General features: G+C 38.3%; 1 protein-coding gene and 1 pseudogene across 10 annotated transcripts in view; one reads left to right on the top strand and one right to left on the bottom strand.

Annotated features, from left to right (window-relative positions):
- GLRA2 (glycine receptor alpha 2) overlaps window positions 1-23,987 on the top strand; it is a 127,348-nt gene that overhangs the window by 25,871 nt on the left and 77,490 nt on the right. For 7 of the 10 annotated variants that reach the window (XM_005510777.3, XM_005510778.3, XM_021298823.2 and 4 more), the window contains exons 4-7: window positions 3,329-3,552; window positions 18,169-18,251; window positions 19,514-19,651; window positions 22,704-22,918. In XM_005510777.3, the coding sequence (XP_005510834.1) occupies window positions 3,329-3,552; window positions 18,169-18,251; window positions 19,514-19,651; window positions 22,704-22,918 (660 nt within the window). Of the gene's footprint in view, window positions 1-2,722; window positions 2,839-3,328; window positions 3,553-18,168; window positions 18,252-19,513; window positions 19,652-22,703; window positions 22,919-23,987 lie in introns of those variants that run through there. The other 3 variants (XM_065072830.1, XM_021298824.2, XM_065072846.1) reach the window with 2 other exon arrangements.
- Window positions 6,361-7,365, bottom strand: LOC135578277 (histone-lysine N-methyltransferase SETMAR-like; annotated as a pseudogene).

Raw genomic sequence — 23,987 nt, 5'->3', positions numbered from 1 at the left:
GCTGTGATTGGCTGCATGATTCTATCTTCCCAGTAGAAAACCAAAAACAAACCCCAAAAAACCCACAAAACAAACAAACAAAAAACCCCAAAAGACCCACCAACCAAAATCACAAATTAGCTTGTTGGATACTGATTTATTGATATGTATATTTTCAACTGCATAAGAGACTCCTGCTGAAGCCATCGGAAACACCTTATATACTTTGATACATAGGTGGCCAAGTGTTTTTCTGTCACATGGCCTTGAAATAGGTCATTAAACCACTACTTTTTAGTTAGTACAATTTAGAAAGGGAGAATAGTGTCTTTGGCAATCCCTTCCTATGCATGGAAGACCAAGTGTATCTGCAGCTGTTTGCCTCAGACATCTGACTCAACACCTGAGCAATCAATGCTGTTGGACAAGAAGATGGGAGGAAGGGTAAGATCTGAGATAAGCATCAGTTCAGAGACAGAAGGTAGCACTGAAGAGGGAGCAGGGCTCTCTTGCATCCTGCTACCACAGCAGGGCCTGAAACTGAAGCTCTGGTCAGTGAATCTGGTGACCATGAATCTGGTGGCCATGAATTTGCTGAAAGACTGTTTCTATTTAGATTCCTCTAACACAAAATAAGTATATCTGTGGATTGAGTCCCTAAATCTTGAGATAAATCTACTAAAACTAATCAGATGAATATTCCTTTAGTATGTTAGTATTACTCTGATCTTATGGCTTGAGAACAGAGGAAAACTGTTTTGCCTTGAGCTATTGCTGGCATCAGTGTTTCAACTGAGATTGAATCTTCAGGTCCACACTCCTCGTTCAGAGCAGTGGTGCTGTCAGAAAGAATTTGTGGAGCAGGTGTGCTCATGGCCATGTAGGAGTCCACCCACTTCTACCCTCAGGAGTTTGCAAAATGCACACTGTAGTCTGCTTGAGCTCCATGTTGTGATATCATTCTCAGGAGATTTTTTCTTCAGAAGTTAGTTACAATGTTAGCACAGGAAAAATAAATTCAAAACTCTGCAGGATTACGTCTGACTGTGTAAACACACATCACTCTCAAACGCTTGTACTGTAAGCATAGCAGAAAAAAGTGATGATGGCTTTGTGACATGCTCCTTACATTTCTATTTTTATTTCTTGTTAAAATATTTATATATATATATGTACATAAAGCCTATCAGACATAAACTAAGATTTCAGTGTTGTATTGCTTCTAACAATGACACTTGCAGAGACAAAGCATTTCTAAGTGCATTGGTGTGATGACTGATAAATTTATGAAGGTACATATTGAAAAAGATATTGTAATCCTATTGGCATTATTTATGCTTTTGGTATAATATATATCATTGTATGGAAGCTCTTTCGTGAATAAGGATTTTTCAGACTGGTTTTTGTTGTCTAAATCATCAACTACTGAAGCTCATGAAAACAGTGTTATTTTTAGAAATTTCTAAACAATTTACTGATTTGACTTATTTATGATTGCTATGTCATGGGAGGAAAAAATCCCTCTGCTTTCCATAGGCTTCATTATATATCTTATTTCAAAGAAAAACTGAAGGCAGTTACACAACTAGTAGCAATTTTATTCTATCAGCAGTTGCTGATGAAAGGTCCTGCCTTCTTTTCTGCATGATGAAAATCAAGTGATTTCCTAGAGTTATGACTAAAACTGTCCCATATAAACTTACAAGACACTCTCAGTTTCTAAGACTAAGAAACAATGGAAAGTATGCTTAGTGTTAGTGTATCCTCACAAGATGCGACAATATTTTATAAGCTCTGAACTGGAAGTAGCTATTTTAATTGTCTGAAACAACATCATCAGAAAAAGTACAGTGGCTTGTAAAAAACAGATACAGGCTTTTTCAAGTAACTTTAGCAAATATACTATTCTTGAGACCTCTCTCAGGTCTGTCTCGCTTTGATTAGTAGACTTTCCTGTTTTGTCTCACATCTACCCAACAGCAAAAAGAAAATTATAAACAAATCAAGAAAAATCACGTTCCTAGTGATACTGAAAAGCCTCATCCTATTGGGTTCAGACACTGCATTGGTTTGGATGTCAGAAATATTACGTCAGGGCCGAAGCAAACCTCATCACTACTGAATGAAGAATGAATGGTGGGAAATGCTGAAGCTTGGAGGGGCTCATTCACAGAGTTTGCATATTGGGCAAGCTGCTTTCTGCAGCTCTAACTAGACCGGGAATATTTATTTACATTTCAGGATGATAAGTTCTTCAGACTATGCAATTCAGTAGCCTAACTAAGCCCACGTCAGCTCATCCATTTTCCAAGTCAAAAGTACAGTGCTGCCATTTTAACGTACTGCTGCTACCATAAAGAAAATCCTAAATGTGAGGAGTTTGTACAGTTGGCAGAATTATTTGACAACATATTCCTTCAGATAGAAATATTATTAAATATTTTCCTTTTAAATGAAGAATAGATATATTCCTAAGAGAGTGTTCACAAGCAAGTTAAATGTTGTAATTTCAGGTAGATATGTCAGGTAAATAGCAGGGAAAGGTGAGTGAGATGAAGCTCTTATTTGCTGACTTTGGAAATTCGGGATAAGGAGAGTATGCATTAGCATCTTTCATTCCCTCCAGAGAGTTTGGACCCTAAAAGCTCTTTCCACACTCCCCTTTAATAGCCAGTTCTTGGCACAGTGTTAATGTTGGTTCTAAATGAACCTCTAAGTAATTGCTGCCTCTCCCAGTTGTGACTAGCAGACCACTGAGCAGAAGAATGCAATTAGAACAATTTTAATGGGATGCAGAGAGTCAGGAGTGAATGAAGGCACACACAGAGAAAAGCATACGGTAGACAGAAAAAAGATACGGTAAATAAGAAGTGCTGATTTATTTTCTTCTGTACAAATCTGGCTTCACTGGAATTAGCAACTATTCATGAGTACATTAGAAATAATTGATTTACACATCAGAAGCAATTTATTTAAATTGGTAGTTTTTTAGAATCTTTGTTGAAACTGTGTATATTTAGCTGCAAAGCTTTTTGACTTTCTAGGTACTTCTGAGTTAATCTGCAGCATTTGAAAGAGGGTTATATTTAAAACTGGAGGTTGCAGTTAATATTATTTCTTCACTGAAGTAATTTTGATTTGGAAAATGTAATGGTTTTGTTTGTTGTTTTGTTCAATACAGCATTTAGACTGCTTTATTTTCAAATGACAACTCTTACGTTCAAAGAATAACGTAAAAGTTTGCTGTAACACTGGTACTGTAGTAAGTCTAAGAGCATAAAGCAAGATAAAGTGGGCTTTCAGTTTGGGTAAGTGGCTTAGTAACCTTCTTTACATGGCATTTCTGTAGGACTACAGAGTGAACATTTTTTTGAGACAGCAGTGGAATGATTCACGTCTGGCTTACAGTGAATATCCAGATGATTCCTTGGATTTGGATCCCTCTATGTTGGACTCTATTTGGAAGCCAGATTTATTCTTTGCCAATGAGAAGGGAGCAAACTTTCATGATGTCACGACAGACAACAAGCTGCTGAGAATTTCTAAAACTGGAAAAGTGTTGTACAGTATCAGGTAAAGCAGTTAACTTTTTTTTTTTTTTTTTTTCCCTATTAATCCCCCTCTTCCCCCCTCACTCCCTGTTTTTCTGGATGTAACTATGCATACATAAAATAATGTACATATTTGCCTTTTTGTTATCCTGTGTGTACAACTGAAATGAGACTTACTTTTAGCAGGGTAGAAGGAAAATTTGCTTATGTTCTTTCACTAAGCTTTTACTTTTCAAAAAATAGTCTGCAAGTGCCACAGCAGTTCTTCTTAGTCTTGTTGGAAATTTGAGCCTGTCTGAAACTTTAATGGTATGCCTCAATAATTCCCCTTAAAGTCAGTTTGAGTCACTCCTCTTACAAAGAGAGGAAACCAAGTCCTTAGTAGTTTCTGGATTGCAATTTAAAAGTAAAGAGAAATAGTATTTTAAATGACTGTTCAACACCTTAAGTAAAAACGTGCTTGAAAAACAATAAACTTGACATGCAAGTTGCTGGGTAATTGAAGCTATCTATTCACATTTTAAATGAACTGGAATTATGGACAATTTTTTTTAATAAGTGCATTGATGTGCGTATCATGTGACTGGATTTAGGCTGAATTAATAAACACTGACAAAACATTATTTGGTATGACCTGATGAAACGAGACATATGCAGAGAATCAGAATTGCATTGGACAGGCATAAATAGTAGCAGATAATCTGCAGTATTTATTTGACATTCAGATTACTGTGCACCACTAATTGCTTAATATAAGTAGTCAAAGATACATAACACTGTATTATTGTACTTAATTTTTTTATAAGTAATTGCTGTGTTTTATTTGTTCCTGGGAATGCTTCTTAGCTTTTGCCTTTCTCACATTGTGGAAGGTAAACATGACTGCATTTGTTTAAAAGGTTGTTTAGTGAATTTGCTTATCTGTAAGGCAGATTACTTTAGAAGGCAGTTGTTTCTGAATGGACATTCTGTTCATGACCTGCATTTTCATTAAGGAATTATTATTGATCCAGGTTCAGGACAGCTGTGTTCCTTAGGATGTTAAATGAATAAATAATAACACTTCATCCATTTACTTAATCTTGTTCAAGTTCCTTGAGAAGATCCCAGTAATATTTGGATGGAAAGTAAATATTTATTGAGTAAGATTTCAAATTGGCGTACCTGAACAGTTTAAGAAAAATAATAGGATACCAGGATGAAACTAGCACTAGCAGAGTGATAAATATGCTGTCACTAGCAAATATTTCTTGTTTCACCCTGGGAAAGAAACGAATGCATCTATTTGTTTGAATGACATCAGACACCATCTTATCGGAGGCAATAGTGCAGTTAGGTGCTGTTCTGAATGCAGATGAATAATTTTCCTGACATTCGTCCATGCAAAAAGAGTAATATTTTGAGCTGTCATATCACATTTGTAAAATTCCCACATCTAAATGCAAACTAATCTGAAGCACAGTAGGTAGCATTCCAATGGAGTACTAAACAAAACTCATTGTTTCTCATTTGTATCGCACAGCAGTAATAGAGGGGTATCTGGCACCGCTAACATGGCATGTGAAGAAGAAAACTTTCCAGAGTACAGAAACTTGAAGTCAGAAGCAATTAGAAAAACTTGTCTAGATACTGGGCTAGATGAATCTGTGTGTTGCCAGTCACTTCTACTTGTGCTGTGCAGGAACAAACAAGAATATTTTAGTGATTGTTTTCAGTACATTGAGAATGTTACAATGCTTCCATTTTCATTACTGCACCTGACATCAAGATATTTAGGATTTAGTGTGCTGTAAATGTTTAAAGCACTTCACAGACATGTCTGAGAAGTGGAGGTGTAAGATGCTCTGTCATATTTCCAAGCTTAATAAAAACAAGGTCAAGTTAATCTCACATAAATATAAATGGCTCTCTGCATAAAATGAGTTTTTAATTGCTTCCAGTAATGAATGGGTAAGAAGCAAGGTGTGTGTATTATATGACAGTGGTATTCTTCCTCCCTATACACTGCACAGAAAACACGGAAATACGCTACACAGGAGGCAAAACTGGCTTATGGTGTTAAATGTTCTCAGATGCCAACCCTGCCCTTTCTGAAAAGAAGGCAGAAGGCCACCTGGAACTTGGCCCCACAGTCCATATTTCACTAAAACAAGACACTTGGTGTAGGATATGGATGCTCAGTTAAGCCATGGAAGGGTCAGTGAGGGTCTGGCCCATGTGTTACCTCTGGCTCTGGGAATTATGTCAGCCTATGGCAGGCAAGAGGCTCTTCATCTTTCTCTCAGTAAGGGATAAGACATGTTGCATTCACTGGTGGTGATAAGCATGACATAAATTTCCATCATAGTTTACCTTAGAGTAATAAGTTAGGATGCTCATGCTTGCAGTCTCCTAGATCTATATTTAATTCTCTTGGAGTTGTTATAGAAAAGAAAGCCAGAGTTGTTGTTGGTTGATGTACCCACCTATGAATCATGTAAGTTTAGGAGTCCAAACTTATTTTTAGATATTTACTGCATGCTCAAAGGACTACTTTGGGATGTGTTTTCATCTCAGCTAGCACACTATGTAGAGCCCGAGGTTCTATATCCGAATAACTGGTCTAAACTTTTGAGTACTGCAGAAAGAACTAGAACCCTGTGGAGGGAACCCAGCGCTACTCAACACTGTAAATATAATCTATTACACTAGAGATGTAAAAACCAGCTCTTAGAGGTGCATATATTTTGAGAAGTCAGCAGTTACAGCAAAGCTTTAAGTTGGTGCAAATTAATTTCAGTTTTGGACCATGAATTTTAAATCATTAGAATTATGTTCAAACACATCTTTATTAATCATAATAGGAACCATTACAATCAACACATTTTTGCCAATGAGAAATAAGTTTATTTATTCCTGTAGCATGAAAATCCGTGCTTCAGGATTCACGATGAACTCTAGGAAAGCATTTTCTGTATCCTGCTGGTTGTTGAAGGGTTTTCCCTGCAAAAAGCTGATGAAATGCTTGAAAAAGTGGCACTCGGTGAGAAGTCAGGTGAACATGGCAGATGGGGCAAAATGTTATAGCCCAAATCATTCAACTTTGGAAACATTGGCTGTGTGACGTGTGGTTGGGGGTTGTTGTGGAGAGGAATTGGGCCCTTTCTGTTGACCAGTGCCAGCTGCAGACATTGCAGTTTTTGGTGCATCTTGTTGATTTGCTGAGCATACTTCTCAGATGGAATGGTTTTGCTGGGATTTAGAAAGCTGTAGTGGATCACACTGGCAGCAGACCACCAAACAGTGACCGTGACCCATTTTTGGTGCAAGTTCATCTTTGGGAAGTGTTTTGGAGGTTCTTTTTGGTCCAACCACTGAGCTGTTCATTGCCGATTGTCATATAATATCCACTTTTCATTGCACATCACAATCTGATGGAGAAATGGTTTGTTGTTGTTGCATAGAATAAGATGACACTTCAAAACAATCTTCTTGATTTTCAGTTAGTTCATGAAACACACTTGAGCTTTTTCACCTTTCCAATTTGCTTCAAATGCTGAATGACCATAGAATGGTCGACGTTGAGTTCTTTGGCAACTTCTTGTGTAGTTGTATGAGGATCAGCTTTGATGGTTGCTCTCAATTGGTCGTTGTCAACTTCCAATGGCTGGACACTACGCTCCTTATTTTCAAGGCTCTCATCTCCTTTCAGACACTTCTGGAACCACCACTGCACTGCACGTTTGTTAGCAGTTCTGGGGCCAAGTGCATTGTTGAAGTTGAGAGTTGTCTCTGCTGCTTTTTGACCCATTTTGAACTCGAATAAGAAAATTGCTTGAATTTGCTTTTTGTCTAAAATAAATATAAAATAAACAGCAAGTAATAAATCAGTAGCAAAAAAACATAAAGTGAGAGAAGCACATTAAAATTATATATAACATAACCATATTTATTTAAGAATATATTGCAATATCAATCGGCAAATTTCAACACTGCAAAAAATGCAGTTACTTTTGCACCAACCTATATTCAGCAAGCAACTACATTTTAGTCAGGATCGGTCCCAGTTGCACTCTTTGAGCTTCAAAACAGTTAAATAGCTATAACTTTTATTTTAAAGCCCTCTGCAGAGAGCAGTCAACAAGAGGGGTTTGTTCTAGCAGTGTTCAATAAAATTAGCTTAAGATGTGTATCTTTTGTTTGCTGAAAAAATAATGAGAGTTAAAATCAGAACCCACATAATGTCATGCCCCAGATGCCTGTGACTCATCCACTCCCAACTCTTCAGTGATCTCTGCATGGATTGGATTTTGTAGGGGCCTATGCACTCGGAAATAGTGGCAGTGCTGTGTGATGATACTGAGAATCCTGTTTCTGGCAGTCACATTCTGCATGACACCAGATTTTGCATTGCATACACTGCTGCACTGATTTTATGTTCCCGGGGCAAAGATTGTATCTTCTCTGACCCACTGCAGACACCTGGGACATCAGGAAAATATTAAATAACCTCACAGGAGGCTTCACATTCTCTCCAATCCCTCCATTTGTGCTATCTGATTCCCACAAACTCATTTCAGGCTGCCAGCCAGCTGAGAAAATTAGCATCTGCTAAAAACCTTATTTTAGCAAAGTAATAGAAAATGGAATAGTTTTATTTAAGGTTTGTGGGGTTTTTTCTGTATTAATTGCCTCCCCCTTCCTTTTAATATTTTCAGTGCATCTCAGCCATATGAGCTTGAAGTAGGCGGTGATATAACTCAACTGTGATATTGATCCATGGCATTGAACCTAGAATATATTGGTCAGGAAGGTAAAGGGGTTGTAACCTTTTTTTTTCTTTTTGCCTGCTGCTCCAGAAAATGCTCCCAATGGCCTGATAAGGTTGTAGAGCTGTGCTCTGAAATGTAGTGCCAGTGCATCTAGCTAGAAATAGTCACAAGGCAGATTACTTCATATTTTTAAAATATGCAAAGATTTTAGAAGGTATTGCATAATTTGACAAGAGAATCACTTGAAATCCTAAGGAGGAGATTTGTGCAAATTCATAAATTTCTCCCCCTATTTTTGGTATTCCTATACAAAGTGCAAGGAAACAAAGAAAGAATTTCCACAAGTCTTTAAAGATATTTCTTTTTCTCTCTTTATCTCCACAGTGCAAGAAATTTTACAGTTATGTACATAATTAGGTCTTCATTGTTTCAACTCTTCACCTAGATTTAATTGTTGAATGTGATTAGGGATGTAGGGAGAGTGCCTGCTAGAGAGCAGTACTGTGCTGTTTAGGGCACCACAAAACAGAAATAATTCAAGATATTGGATTGCTCCCTCTTTGTGCAGCTGTTTTGGGGGTGATTACTAGCCCCTCCTTTCAGCAACAAGTAGCTGATAGGATGAGCTGGCACATATAGAAGCCGTTTCCTACTTAAGCAACCAAAGAGAAGTGTCTGTCAAAACAGCACATTTATTTGCAATACTACTTCCCATGCCTGCTGCATTACTCAGGAGTTTCTAAAATCAATTCTTCCTGGTGTGGCCATCTTGCTGAATGACAGAGCACTGAGCCAACTTCCCCCTGCATGCCCACTGCTCCACACACAATTTGGGTCACATCACGAGTTATGATTACCATCAGGCATAAGTTACCGAAACAAATCTACAGCACTTTCATAATTCAGGGTTTCTGAGTGAAAATTTTCAGTCCTCCATGTACTTGTGTTCTTTGCTCTATGGGAAGAACATGGAAAAAAGATCAAGGAAATACATAGGTAACACTGATAGCCCCTCTGCAATAGACTTTTCATAGGGAAAAAGTCCACCATCCTTCAGATGTAAGATCTTTAGAATGTCTACTGTAGAATATACTGCCATGTTACAGAAAGTCAAGTGTGGGTTTTCTAAAACAATTTTGGGGTACAGACCTTATCAGCTTCATTGAAGCTTCATTTACACCTGATGACATAGTTACATGTAACTCATCCATGGCACGGCACAGTCTATCCGGACAGAGTGGTCAGAAGTCTTATGTTCTACAGCTCCATGTGCATCCTGCGCTTTAATTTGATGACTCCAATTCTATTTTGCAACTTAATGTTGGGATTTAAGAGGATTTGGACTTTACTAGCAACATTGTCTTCCATAGGACAGATTAGTGGGGGGGAGTGGGGCAAAGAGGCTGTTACCATGATTGACATGGCTGTTTACTACGTAGGAACTCTTCTGTCCAACCTCACACAATCATATTTATAATCTCAGCTCCTACCAGAATAATAGTGATCATGACAAGGTGAGGATTTTCACTTGGAATTCAATCTCAGTCAGCACAGGAACATTTCCATAGAAAATTATTTAGTTATTCTATTAGCAAAACTGCACACTTTGCCATGCTAACCATCCTGACTTTCCAAGAGCATAAAATTTCTTCATATACCTTTAAGTAACTTTTCCACATTAAAGAAAAAAAAAAAAGAATCAATACAGAAAAGCTAACTGAAATAGCGCACATATCTAATGAGGTTTTGGGTTTGACAGCTGTTATATATTATAGGCAGAAGCCTTATAGACATTGTATAAATAGTGTTAGAATCACTAGACTTGATTAAACTGCACAATGTCACTGGGACACAGTGACTTCCCAAATTGTGTCTGCCTGCTATGTGAATCCAGCAAATTTGACAAATTTGTCTTCCCATGGGCATCATTACAATAATAACAATTGTTCCAAAGGCTAAAAAATGGCAGTCTTTTGTGGGACAAGCAGCCATCCTCTTTATGGCTGAACCCAGTGTCCTCAGGACCCACTCTTCACCCATCATTTTTCCATCTTGACCTTACTTCTGCCCCTCCTCTCATCCCCATCCTCCTTCCTTTTGGGGTCTTTTAATTAAATGGCCTTAGATTTTTCTCATCCTTTGGGATGTTTTCCTAACACTCTTTTAATTATGCCTTCCTATCATGCACTTTTGTCTTTCTCATTCCCTCCCATTCTACAAATCCAGTTTGAAGATCTAGCCCTGGGTTTTCAATGCTCTTATTTTACTATTTTATCTAAATTACTTGTTTCGCATAACAAATAATAAAAGCTACAAAATACATAATAAAGCCTAATGCAGGTACTTTGTTATGCAACTCGCACAGCTATTGTGAAAACCCTTAAGGAAAGAATAATTTAAATTTTAATGACACAAAAATAGTTGCTTTTTCATGTAATAAGGCATTTAAAGCAAAGCAGGTATGTGGACATTATACATGAACATGTACTGCCTCACTTCTTCCTCTAATGCTGTGCACATCTCCAGCTGACACACAAGAGCAGTGAAGGTGAGGTAAATACAAACACAACAGCAGAGCTACTCTACACTGAAGGATAATACTGTCAGGACAACAAATGGCTCTGAACTGGCCATAGGTAAGCCTAAAGCAGATGCTATAAGTTTCCATCCATCTACACATTAAATTCCTAGGATAATATTCCAACAGAAATGAGGGCAGAGGGGTAGGGGAGGGGAATGGAAGTAGATATCATTAAATGAATCTTGTTCATTTTTGAAAGGGATTAGATAATGAGACTATGTGTGATAGCAGATGACCAGATTTGATGGCCTGAGATGTCACTTCTATAGCCCTGTATTCCTGTGTCTAAAAAAAAAGGGAAGACTTTGTTCTAAGTAAGAAAGGGGAAAATGCTGCTGGAGACCAATTTATACACGAAGTTGTTCTTGGCTGATAGGATTAAAAAATCTTGGCAGGTGGTTACTTCTATGCTAATGGGATAGTCACATAGCCAAGACACATGTCTGTGTACCTGCCCTCCTTATGGGTTATGGCAATGTCTATCCTCAATTGCTAGTGACCAGTCACTCCGTTTACCCTTTGAACTTGCACTGGAGCCATTAAAGGTTAGGTGTAAAATGATATAGGTGCAGGAGTCCTTTCTAAATTTTACAAAAGAGTATGTTTTCCTGGAACATGCTGCCAGGGATGAAGGTCTTTTGCCAATTGCATTGTACTATGTGGCTTACAACAGAGATGTCATCATGCCAGGAGGAAAGCAACACCATACTAAACACACACTGCAGGAAAATTAAGATAGAAAATGACAGAGAAGAAAGGAGAGATGAAATACTGTTCTTCATGGAAAGGAAACAGGTGGTTACAGAATTTAGCTGTTACATGAAATCATACTTGAATTTAATTTCACGGATTTGTTTGAGCAATAATTGGAAAATCATTTGCTGGCAGCTCATGTGCTGGCATTGTGTCTCCACAGACAATGATTGCATTACAATGAGAGGTGGGATGTCTGTAATGAGAAATCCACCACCCTGCTTCATGCCAGCTTCTGTGTTGTTAAGCAGTGCATGAACCAAAGCAAAACAAAGCACTGGAGGGAGCGAGAACACGCTCATAAACAGCAGTATGTGAAACGCCAGCCTACATCATGCATTTTGTCATAGCAAAGAAGGCTCCACATCTCCTCGAAGTTTGACTTCAGCCCATTCCCATCTGACAGAAATTAAGTTGCAGAATATGATGAATATTAGAGAAGAATTCCAGGTCTTCTCAAAAATCAGGGAAAAACCAGACAGTTTGACCGTTCCATTTAACAGGACAAAACCTATAGACTGTGAAAATTACCAGAATGAACATTCAAAACGATGAGTCAGGTCCCTGAAAAAATAATGGGATGGACTACAAAATGAATAGCCCTTTAAAAAAGAATGTCATTGGGAATTTTTTTTCTTTTTTTTTGGCCTTCTGATAGATGAACAGTGTCTGTGCCCTTCTTTCAGAAACAGATCACTCAAAGAGAGGGGACTGGGCAGAATACAAGGAGATTTTAGATTCTCCTATCTGTTTCAGTGTCACTAGCCCAAATTGTATTTCCTCTAGTGTCATGTGATGCTGTTGTGGTTGCTGTGCAGCTCCATCTCCCCTGCCAGTTTAATGGGTAACTTTGTCTGCCTGTGCTTAGGTAATATTTACATGTTATTTCAGCAGCTGTAAGGATCAGGAATTTAATCTTCCAAAGAAAAATGTGCTGCTAAAAATACCTTTACCTTTATTGTCAGGTTGGAGCTTTAAGAAAAAGTCTCAGAAATCTTGCAATATGTGATAGCATATTTAGAATTGGAAACACTGGAAAAAAAAATCCCACTTCTCTCAATAAACCAAACACTGTGGGCTTTGCACATGTATACGATTTTTCATAGAAATGGCACATAGCCAACATTAGCAGTGACCATGCATGTTCTACTCATATTCTGGTATTTGCAGAATAAAATCATAGAATGTGAAGTCTCCTGTCCCAATAGCTGAGCTGCAGATGGGTGTAGCTTGAAAGAATGAAGGGATAACAATAGAAACAAAATGTTATTTTTGACACCATTCCCACTCATAGTGAGGCATTTGTTGCTTTTCATGCTTATGAGGTGATAATAATGCTTTTTTTTTTTGGAGGCAGAAGGGACTTGTACTCTTATCTCCAGGACTATTTAAATTTCCATCAGTACTTGTATACTTAATAAGGATCACCTATTTCTCATTAGAAAAAAAAAAAACATGTGAGGACTGTTCTATAGTTCACTCACAAACTGCCCCACTTGCAGGATAATTAATGAAAATGATGTCTCATATTGTGATCCACAGCATCCTTCTCTTGTGGGGTTGATGTCCTTCTCTGCAGTGAGAGTTGTCACTGACATCAAGGGAAGTTTTGAGGAGTCACAATGCGTCAGGCTACAGCGTGATAGGTGCTTGTAAAGAAGTGGGTTAGAATACAGTTTAATGGTTGTTGCAGATTAAACAACACGTCAAATCCCAGTTAAAATTACATGTTCTCTTAAATTTATAAAAAAGATTATTGGATTATGTAATGTGTAAAACCAATTCCCTAAGGGTTTAATATGATACTAGCAGTTCTTCAGTTTTGTGTTGCAGACTATTCACAAGCAGTCTGTATGTGTAGTATTCTGAAGCACTTTTTTAGCATTGAGAGATTATCAGAGAAGTAGCACAATGGTGATGAGTATCAACATTCAAAACCCCTAAGAGAAAGGATGAGATTGGAGATCATCTTGAGAATAACCTGTTTACAAACATTTTACTCCTATTAATTTTCTTTTTTTCTTTCTTTCTTTCTTTTTTTTTTTTTTTTTTTTTTTTTTTTTTTTTATTAAAGAACTTCCCCCTTCACTGATGGTACTGCTTTGGGGATGTGGTGTCTAGGAGCTGACTGGCTTCAAGGTCTGATACCCCAAAGAGAGCTCTGGTTGTGATTGGCAGGAACTGGGCAACAGCAAAGGGAAAGGGAAAAGATATGAGGACAGACCATCAGGATGCAAAGAGGCTGGGCTCTGGGTGTCACTGGGAGAGATGTAGGTAGATGGGCAAACAAAGGAGAAGTTGAAGAAAGTGTCTCCAGGGCCAGAGAAAGGACAGGACAAGGGCAGAAATGGCAAAGGATTAATAGGAAGCACAATGTCTCAGCCTGACTTCTGATTTCAGGACTTGATTGCACTGCACGTGAATACTTCTGAGCTCCCTTGGCTGCACGTGTGTGTCACCCTCCTCCTCTGGCTTTTCCTCAGAGGACGATGGCTGGCTACAGCAGCTATGTTTGGACAGTGGTTGTGCCTGTGCTGAGCTCTGCCGCTGGCCTGTCTGAGGACACATCTGGTCCCTTCTGGAGAAAACACTGATGTTTGAAACAACATCTTCAGGTATTAAAGATCAACAGCATGAGGGGTTCTGATTAATTAAATGTTGTCAGGCTATTTATTTTTTTCCCACAGAATGTTTTATTTTGACTTCTGTGACAAAGGAGTCCACAGCCTGCAGGACTTTTACTGTCCTGCCTGCAAAAGTGAGAAATACAGGCTCTAAATGATGCTATAAGGGGGTGACCAGAAATGAAAGAGGTTGAGATGGGGTAGGAAGAGAGACAGGCCCACAGCCCAAGTCTGAATGATTTTTTAGGAAATTCTGTTGAAATCAGGGGATGAAAGAGGAGAGTTTGAATGAAATGCTGAGTAAAGAAATCCCAGTAGTGCCTGCTGCACTTTGACAGCATTTAAAGAATCAGCAGGTGCTGCTCAGAAGGGCTTAGTGTGCGAGGGAATCCTCAGGAAGAGAGTCCGTAGTTTAAAGATAGGCAATGCTGCCCTGGTATACTTGGATTACAGCCCTGCCTCTCCCACAACATTGTTCAGTAATATTATTGATTTCTTATTTAAAATTATTTGTGTCATCGTGCCAGCTGATTCTTTGTTTTCTGTGTCTGATTCTGCATTTTGTTCTCTTCATATTCTTATTTGCATTTTTCCAGGGCTCAGTTCTTCCTTGACAGCAGGATGGGTGAGGGAGCAGGCAGGGAAAGAAGAGAGCAATTTTGCCTCTCCTCCTGGGTGGAATGCTGGCCCTGTGCTGTGCCTGGAGTGCTGGGATGCTGGAGATGTGACTCTCTCCTTCTCCCTCATGACCCCTGCCTGCTCAGCTGGAACAGAGAAGGTGCCCAACAGCAGAGCTCCCCCTGAGCAAACTGTGCCACCTGAGCCTGGCTAACTGCCTGGGGAAGGGGTGCTCAGGTAGCTGAAGACAAAATCAAGTCCTTTGTCAGCTTCTTCTCCTTTCAGCTTTAGAGATTGTTCATAAAACTGTTCCCATCAGTGTTTTATGGTGCTATGTCACCAAATTTATTGTTTATGCATCTCAAATGCCTTGGTGGTGGGTGCTTGAAAAATAAAATAATTGTGCTATAGCAGTTTCTGCTATTTTATTAACAATTAAAGTATATTAATCAATGTAATTTCCAGTTAAACTTGCACTTTGCACCAAACATCCAGAGGCCTTTCTTGAATTTGCCAAGTGTGAGACATTCATTTTTCCAAAACATTTTCTGTGAATGACAGCATTATTATAGGCAATGTTGGTAACTATATCTGCCTAATGCTTTCTGTTTCTGATCCTGTTTTCTTATTAATGTAAATATAAAGATAGAGGCATAACACCTGGGTTTGGAAACAGTTGCAGGGTGATATTTTTACTGAAAAAGAGTCAACTGCTATAAATTGACCCACCATCATGGTCTTCACTGGAGTTACTTCAGACTCCAGCAGCTGAATAATTAACATGCAGTAATCTTGTTGAAAATCAATGGATCTGTGGACAATATCAGGCAATAAGCATTGGTTTCAATGCTTGCGTCACTCCCAGCAAAAGAGATTGCAGAGTCAGAGAGGTTAACTGTGAATGGCTGCTCTGCTGAGATGAATAAGTAGAGGTAATGCTATAAGGGCAGGATCTCTCGAGCTAGCCTCATCAATACAGTGAAAATAAATTATTTTCCATTTGTCAGGATGAGCAGAAATAATACAGTCTTCCTGAAAGACACCACTGGTTGGGAAGAGAAAGAAGAGACGTCAACCTTTGTGTGAACCAACATAATGAGCATTTTCTCAGCTCACCTCCAGAAAAAAAGATAATTGATACATATAACTAGCATCAGTGGAAATAGATCAATTTATCCCTGGGAGGCCTGAAAGCTGCAGCTAGCTGTATTAACTTTCTCATGAGTTTGATATTAGAATGTCCTGTTCATGTATGTAGTCAAACCCCCAGATCATTTGAGGGTTTGGGGAGGTAGAAAGGGATGAAGGTGGAAGGAAGCATAGTCAGCATGCAGTCCACACAGTAAAATCTAAGGGTTGGATAGGCTATGCCTACTTCAGTGAGTACAAACAAATGACATATTTAGAAAGGATCCATTTGTGTAAAGGCATGTTTGAAATGAACTTAAAACATCTAAACCATGTTTAGAAGATGACTGAAAAGAGACTCTAATATCTCTACATCTCAGAAAAAAAAAAAAAAGGCAGAAGCAGTCTTTTGTTAACATTGGAGATTAGTGATTTAAATAGCTCAGTCTTTAATCCAGGAAATTACCTAGTGAAAATGAGACGAGTTGACATTTGCAGGGCACTTAAAATATTTAGATGAGCAAACGGTAGCTTTCTAATGGCATTTGTATGTCTACTAGATATACATTTTTCTATAGATTATTAATTTTTTTATAGTGCTTATGCTATTTTCTCCTAAAGGTTAAATGAAAGTTTATTTACTACACTGGTGTTGAGAAGACTACTGGGGGCTTTTCTTCATCTCAGTGTACTTCACTGCCACAGACAACTGATCTCTAATTTCCTGATACCATCATATTGTACAATGAAGCCTGTGTCAAGAGGAAAATAATACGACTTTTTCAATGTAGCCCATGAGTAGGCAAAAACAGAGTTGTGGAATGTGACTTTTGATCAGGATGAGACCATTCTGATCCCAGTGACCTCAATTTCATCTTCTTGTCATAGTGATTTGATGGCGGAACAGTAGGACTAGAAGTCCCAGTCAGGCTTTCCCCTGAAATACACATCTCATGAAGAAGTAGACTGAAAGCATACAGCATCAGCTGTATGTGGTGAGAAGCACAAAACAGGAGACATGGGAGACAGAGCTTAGTGAAATATTTCTCCATACTGATGGCATTGGTCTGTGGGACAACAATATACTTTTTAGATTAGCAGCTGGCCCATGGGTTCACTGGTATAACTAGAAAAACTCTTCTCATTGTACTCTGTCTATGTTTCAGCATACCTTTTAATCAGGCAATATATTATTAGTCCTCAGCCTTGATGGTAAATGGGTGTAGGGGTCTTTGTTGATTTCTTTCTTTGTGTTGAAGTGCTTCTTGTGCTTAAGGTAATCTGAAATAAAAATGTACTCTTTTTATTTGATTTAACTCAAAATCTTAACAAGTCTGTTTTTTCAGAGCAGCTAGTTGTTTATAATCATGTCATCCGAGTACCTTGGTTTATTAAAAATGGTTTCTTTTTCCCACACGAAAAAGAAAATAAATGAAGCAGAGGAGAAGTTTTAAAACAGATTTCAGTCAAATGTGGGAAAGTAAGCTAAGCTACAAAAAAAAAAAAAAAGAAAAAAAAAAAGAAGGAGAAATAAACTTTAAGAATATTCCCATCCAAGTAAAATTCTGCTTTACTGGGACAATAACAACTGAAAAATTAAAATAGAAATTCGGTTTGAATGATGTTCCTCTAGGCTTACTTTCTTCTGTCTGCATTCTTTATCTTTTAATGCTGTGTGGTTCTAGCTTTTGTTGTATGTATTTTTTTCTTTCTTTTAATGGATAAGTAGTAAGAATGACGAGTTGGAAATGGGCCTCATACACAACAAAAGCACTCTCTGTTGAAAAAAAAACCACACAATGTGATTGTTGTTTCCTTCCTTTGCTTTTCCAAAACAAAGCCTGAAAATGTGTGTCCCATGATCAGTCATTTCAGCTTTTGCATTATATGGGTTCAGTATTATACATAAAACATACACTGGTACATTAGTGGGAAGCTTTTCTTGCTATCTTGATGTTGTCTTACCTGTCCTCGTTCTGCTGAGTGAACACAGCCAGCAAGTGCCTGGTTTGCTTATATGCTCTGTTTTCACAGCTCTTATGTCCTTAAAAGCTCAGAGGGTAGAGAGAGTCCAACTTCTGAGATGTTAAATTTCCGTCTTGATCCTTTAAACTGGAAATATGGGGGTTTGGATAAAATCTGTAGATTTCTAATAGATTCTTTTTTTCCCCCTCCAATTTTAGGCTTACTTTAACCCTATCCTGTCCCATGGACTTGAAGAATTTTCCTATGGATGTACAGACATGTACAATGCAGCTAGAGAGCTGTGAGTGAACAATTGCTTTATCTAGCAAAGAACAAAATTTTGCCATAACATTTGGTGATTAGATAATATCTACACTGTCATATTTGTGTGGTGAGACTCAGCATTCCTATCTTTTAAGGGCAAATCAGAGAGGAACAGTGCTTTAACTGTCTATCACCGTACCGTGCAAGTCCCTTGTTTCTGTGCTGTTCCTACTCCCTTTCCCTCTCCCAGGGCACATCACCTCACCCATCATGGCTGAGTTAACTTCCATGGACAGCCACAGTGACGTTGTGTGGGAGAAATTAGATCTCAGAAAAGTAAGAGCAATTAGTACACGGCCAGGGATTAGCTATGTCTGATCAAGGCATGCTATGGCCTTTTGAAAAATGGAAGCAACACACTCGATGAAGCAGAGGTCCTATAGGCACAATTATATTGGTAAGCTGAACACAGTCAAGCCATGCACTTGGGTACCCCCATCCGTACCACATAGCTTTCAGCACACACATTTGCACCATTTTGCTCTGTGCCAGTTAACAACCAGACAAAAGAGTGGCTGGGATAATGGCATATGCCAGTGACCATTCCCAATAGTCAGTAGCTACCAGACCACCTTGTTGTGTGTGGGTTTTTTGTTTGTTTGTTTTTCTTTTACAAGGAAGAGAGAATGAGTTTAACTGGATGGGTGTGAGCTGCTGGCCAACACCTGCCTTTGTGGCCACAGTGGTCACAACTAGTTAAGTTTACCCATAAAGGTGTAGCTATTGCAGGAAAAAAATAGACCTCAGTGAGTCTGAGCCTCTCTCGTTCCCATCCACAACTGTCTGTGGGAGGTTCACATATTGCAAATGCTGCTGTTTTCCTTTTTGTGGGGCCCAGCATCCTGTAGTCTAGAAATTCTCATTTTATTGGTGCCCACCAACTCCATCATCAAAGAATAATTAAAAAAAAGCAAAATGCAAGCTGATACATATGCATAGAGGAATGCCATTTCAGTTGTAAACAGTATCTTTGATGGGCCAGCAAAAATATTTTTAGTGGCAAACCAGGGCAGTAGTTCAGAACATAATGGTATTATTTGTTGCTCTTAATAGAATAATAGTGCAGTAACAGTAACTAGCAAATAACAGCAATAGTGTTGTTGTTAATGAGACAGTTTAAAAATATAACTGAGATAACATGTATTGAGATAAAAGACATACTCCTCAGACATAATAATATTGGCTTTTGATGTTTTCTGGTCAGTTACCATCTAACAAATTCTGATTTCTTTATTGTAGTTGGCTACACTATGAATGATCTGATATTTGAGTGGCTAAGTGATGGACCTGTGCAAGTTGCAGAGGGTTTAACCTTGCCACAGTTTATTCTGAAAGAAGATAAAGAACTTGGTTATTGCACAAAACATTACAACACTGGTGAGCTTTATTCCATTTTTATTCTATTAATTGCTCTAATGGTGTCTATTGTCAATTTGTAAATGAAAAAGCTGGATAAATTAAAAAATATTTTAAAACTCAAATTTGATTCAGCTGCACTTATTTTTAAATCTGAAAAAAAAAAAGAAATTTTCCTCCCTTTTATTTTTGTTTGTTTGAAAGATTTTGTTTCCAAATTCCCTTTCATTTCATTAAAGATACCCCGATATGCCTATTCTAATATCCTTAAAATCATTAAGGAATTTAAAATCTTTAAAAACAGATTAAAAAATCTACTTGCTTTTATTTCCTTAAAATGAAAGTTTTTAACAAACTGAATCTTTTATTAAATATTGATTCAGTGCTTTTAAAGTACTGATTTTTCTGAACTTGATTTAATTCCCCAGCATACCAAAGTGCCAATGAGGAAAAACATCACATTTTCACCAGCTTGGATGTGTGGTCTAATTCATGAAATGCTGTATTTGAAAAGACAATGCTTTCATTGTTGATCTGAATAGTATACAGGCATGACATGTTGGGAAAGTAAATATTTGCTTAATACTATAACCTTTTTCCTATATTTACTATTTTGAAGTTTCAAACGCTCTGTTTTCTATCTTTAGCCTTACATAAGAAAGAGAACTCTGTTAAAATTTGGATTTAGCTGCTTGGAGTTTATTTAATAGGGACAGCATTTAGAGAAGGGCTTGCTGGGTGCTTGCTGGGATTAGATATAATCCCTCTCATCTAAAATAGCTTTTTCATCATTTCAGTCTAAGAGCCAATCTGGTTGCATCAAATATATTTGGCAGAGGTTCTGCCACTGCCAAAAATAAGTCACATTCATTTATTAGGAAAACAAAATTATTGTTTTTATTTTTTAAACATACAGCTTCTCATTTTGGGGCCCAAATTGCCAAGGAAGGAAAACTTTGTGATTCTATAGTCCAAGACACATGGAAAGGGGGACTACTACGACCTGTCATCTTTTCTCACACTTAAAGGAGATAATTGAGAATAAATTTCAATAGGCAGAGCTTGCTCATTTGTAATTTGGCTGATACAAAGTTTAGCCGTTTCCCTGTATGTAATTCAAACTCTGAATAAGTGCTTCTCTAATTACGGTCAGATAACCATTTTGAAGAGTCAAACACTGAAAGTAAGAGAGGGGGAAGAGCATGAGCAGTAGCTTCCTTGAATACCCACAAAGATTCCCCAAAAAAGATAAAAGTGCAAATTAGTAGCTCCCATTACATGTAGTTGAACAGAATGAATCTCTAATTATCCAAAGTTAAAAGTGTGTGTGGGGAAATAAAAAGAAATATTCAAGCTAAAGAAAACTTTGCCTACAGGTATGTACTTGGGTCTAGTCTCTGTAGCATGCTCCTTCTGGTTTGCTGTGAAATTAAAATGTGGATAAAAGCTGTATTATTCAGCCTTCTCCTACCCACACTGCAAGGTGCTCTGTCCATGTTGCACCATCTGGAGAGCATGTGACATATTGGGCTACTCCAATGCCATTGCTGCCACATGTCGCCACCCCACACCTTTGAGTCCCTAACTGTACAGGCAGACTGGTCAGGGTCAGTCACTATCCAGGCCTCAGGGTCTGTCTTCAGGGTCACAGGTCAGGCCACATGTATATAAGCTTCTGTCCTGCCAGAAGATATTATTCAGGACTGAGAGTTGGGTTTGTTCAGCCTGGAGAAGAGAAGGCTCCAGAGAGACATTGTTGCAGGCTTTCAGTACTTAAAAGAGGCCTGTAAGAAAGATGGGGACAGACTTTTTAGTAGTGCCTGTTGCGATAGGCCAAGGGGTAATGGTTTTAAACTAAAAGAGGGAAGATTCAGACTAGACATGAGGAATACTTTTTTTACAATGAAGATGGTGAAACACCGGCCCAGGTTGCCCAGAGAGGTGGTAGATGCCCCATCCCTGGAGACATTCCAGGCCAGGCTGGACAGGGCTCTGAGCAACCTGATCTAGTTGAATATGTCCCTGCTCATTGCAGGGGGTTGGACTAGATGACCTTTGGAGGTCCCTTCCAACCCAAACTATTCTATGATTCCGTGATTCTTCTCCCTTCCACTCTTTGCCAAACAGCCTTTATGTCCTGCTTTGTGCCAACTCTCTCCCCTGCCATTCAGATTTCTAGACCAGAAAAAAAATGTGCATGCATCACAAAAGGAGCGAACAGTCTAATTTCACCTGAAAGGATGAGCAAGAAAAAGTACATCCTCATGCGTTTGACCAACCATTAGCATAACATCTCAGGAACTGCAGACATTTTTGTACTTTGATTAGTCTGCCTCAAGTGAGAGCCTTCACAGTACCTAAACCACAGGCAGGATACACAGTAATTTGGAGAGCAGCACAGAGTGCAAACTGCTGCAACTCAGGACTCCGCATTCCCTGCTGCACAACTAGTTCCACTGTCAGGCAATCCTAAACTTCTGTCCTCCTCTACTGCTGTAGAGCAGCTGTTTTTTGTTTGGAGAATCACTTCCCATGAGAGATAGTTGCAGGTTTCATGGAGTTAGACTTTTGGCAAAATTCAAACCAGGTTTTGAGTTGATTCTGCCATAAGAAGTAATCTGCAGACACAGGCAAATGACATGACCAGAATGAGAAGGGGTGGGATCTACCACAGGACTCTAAGCGTGTTTATGATTTGTCTGCTTAATTACATGTTTGCTTAATCTCATGTCATTAAAAGACTGAAATACTACACCCTTTTAAAGCTAAATAGTGTATTTGACTAAAGTAAAATCTTACTAAATTTTGAGAAAATAAATGTTGCATTATATTTTCCAGAGGTGATATTAGTTGTGCTAATATTCATTTTCTTGGTTAATTTGAAGAACTGGGCATACTCTGCTTCAGTAGTCCCATGCATCCCCCAAGTTAGCATGCAACAAATGGCTGACTCTTATTTATGTATCAGGAACTGCTTATAGTGTTAGGTTAGCAAGCCATGCATCTGACTTATGTTTAGAAAAGAGGATAAAAATGTACAAAAAGCATTTATGAAAGTAATTTCATGTTCTAGGAAAGTTTACATGCATTGAAGTCAAGTTTCATTTGGAGCGTCAAATGGGATACTATTTAATCCAGATGTACATTCCTAGCCTGCTGATTGTCATTTTGTCCTGGGTTTCTTTCTGGATCAACATGGATGCTGCTCCAGCTAGAGTTGCACTGGGTATCACTACAGTTTTGACAATGACCACGCAAAGTTCAGGATCTAGAGCTTCCCTCCCAAAAGTAAGGAAATATTTTTGTACCACTTATTTGTTGTTAAAAAGAAATATTTGTATTAATTGTGAAGTTTTTGAAAGATTTGTGTAAACATGCATCTGATAAGAATACAGGAGAAAGTGGTAGTAGTGTGATGTTAAACTGTTGCAATGCCCTTGTATTCGGATTAAAGCAGGTTTCTGCTGGTTTGTGGGATGGCTGAAGGGTTCAAAGGTATGGATTTTTAATGAGGTTTTACTAGGTTTGACACTAAGTCTTCAGCATGTAGAAGCCAGATTTTTTCTGAAGTATTTAAGTACCTGACTGGATTTCTGAAAGCACTTTCACGAAAATTGGACATTCTATCTGACTGGAGACTTGATAAACTCTGTTTGGTCCTTTCTGGACCATTAGAATCTCCAATATCTTGATGTTTTTAAATATGTCTCTTAGTCCAATGCATATATAAACGTACATAAATAAATGTATGCATATATAAAATACATACATATAAATGTATACACCTAGAGGGTTTGTCTGGATAATCTTTTCAGTTAGGAACTACTGACGTCTTTGTTTCACAGCTGAATTTGTCCAGGTTATCATTTAAGTGTCATCTGCAGACCTTCATCCTGCCTATGCACAAAGATATCCTCTCACTCTAATTTTGTGGTGTTTTTAATCCTGGCTGGATGCTGTAGATGGGTTTACACATTACAAACTGGATTCTTTGTTTAGTCAGGCTGACAGCTCTTTTCAGCATGGGCACAGCCTGAATGCTTCTGCTGATAGCATTCCCAGCAAAATTTTGTGTGCATGCTCAGGCTTTGTACAATTTTCTGGAAGACAGCTCAAAGGTAGATCAGTTTACAATAGTTTAAGGAGTCACGAGATATACTCCCTGAAGTGTCCTCTTTACAGCAGTCCAGCATTGCGGGGACCAGGATCACAAAATTGCTCTAGCAGCAGTGAAAGCATGAATTTTGAATGCTTGTACAGATCATGATCTATTCCAAAAAGCATTTGTATTTTGTTCTACTTTACCCTTGGTATCATAGTCTCATTCCAAATACTGTAATTTGTTCAAATGGAACAT

The sequence above is a fragment of the Columba livia genome, chromosome 1 (genome assembly GCF_036013475.1).
Source record: "Columba livia isolate bColLiv1 breed racing homer chromosome 1, bColLiv1.pat.W.v2, whole genome shotgun sequence".
NCBI lineage: Eukaryota > Metazoa > Chordata > Aves > Columbiformes > Columbidae > Columba > Columba livia.
This window is presented reverse-complemented; position numbering and strand designations above follow the sequence as displayed.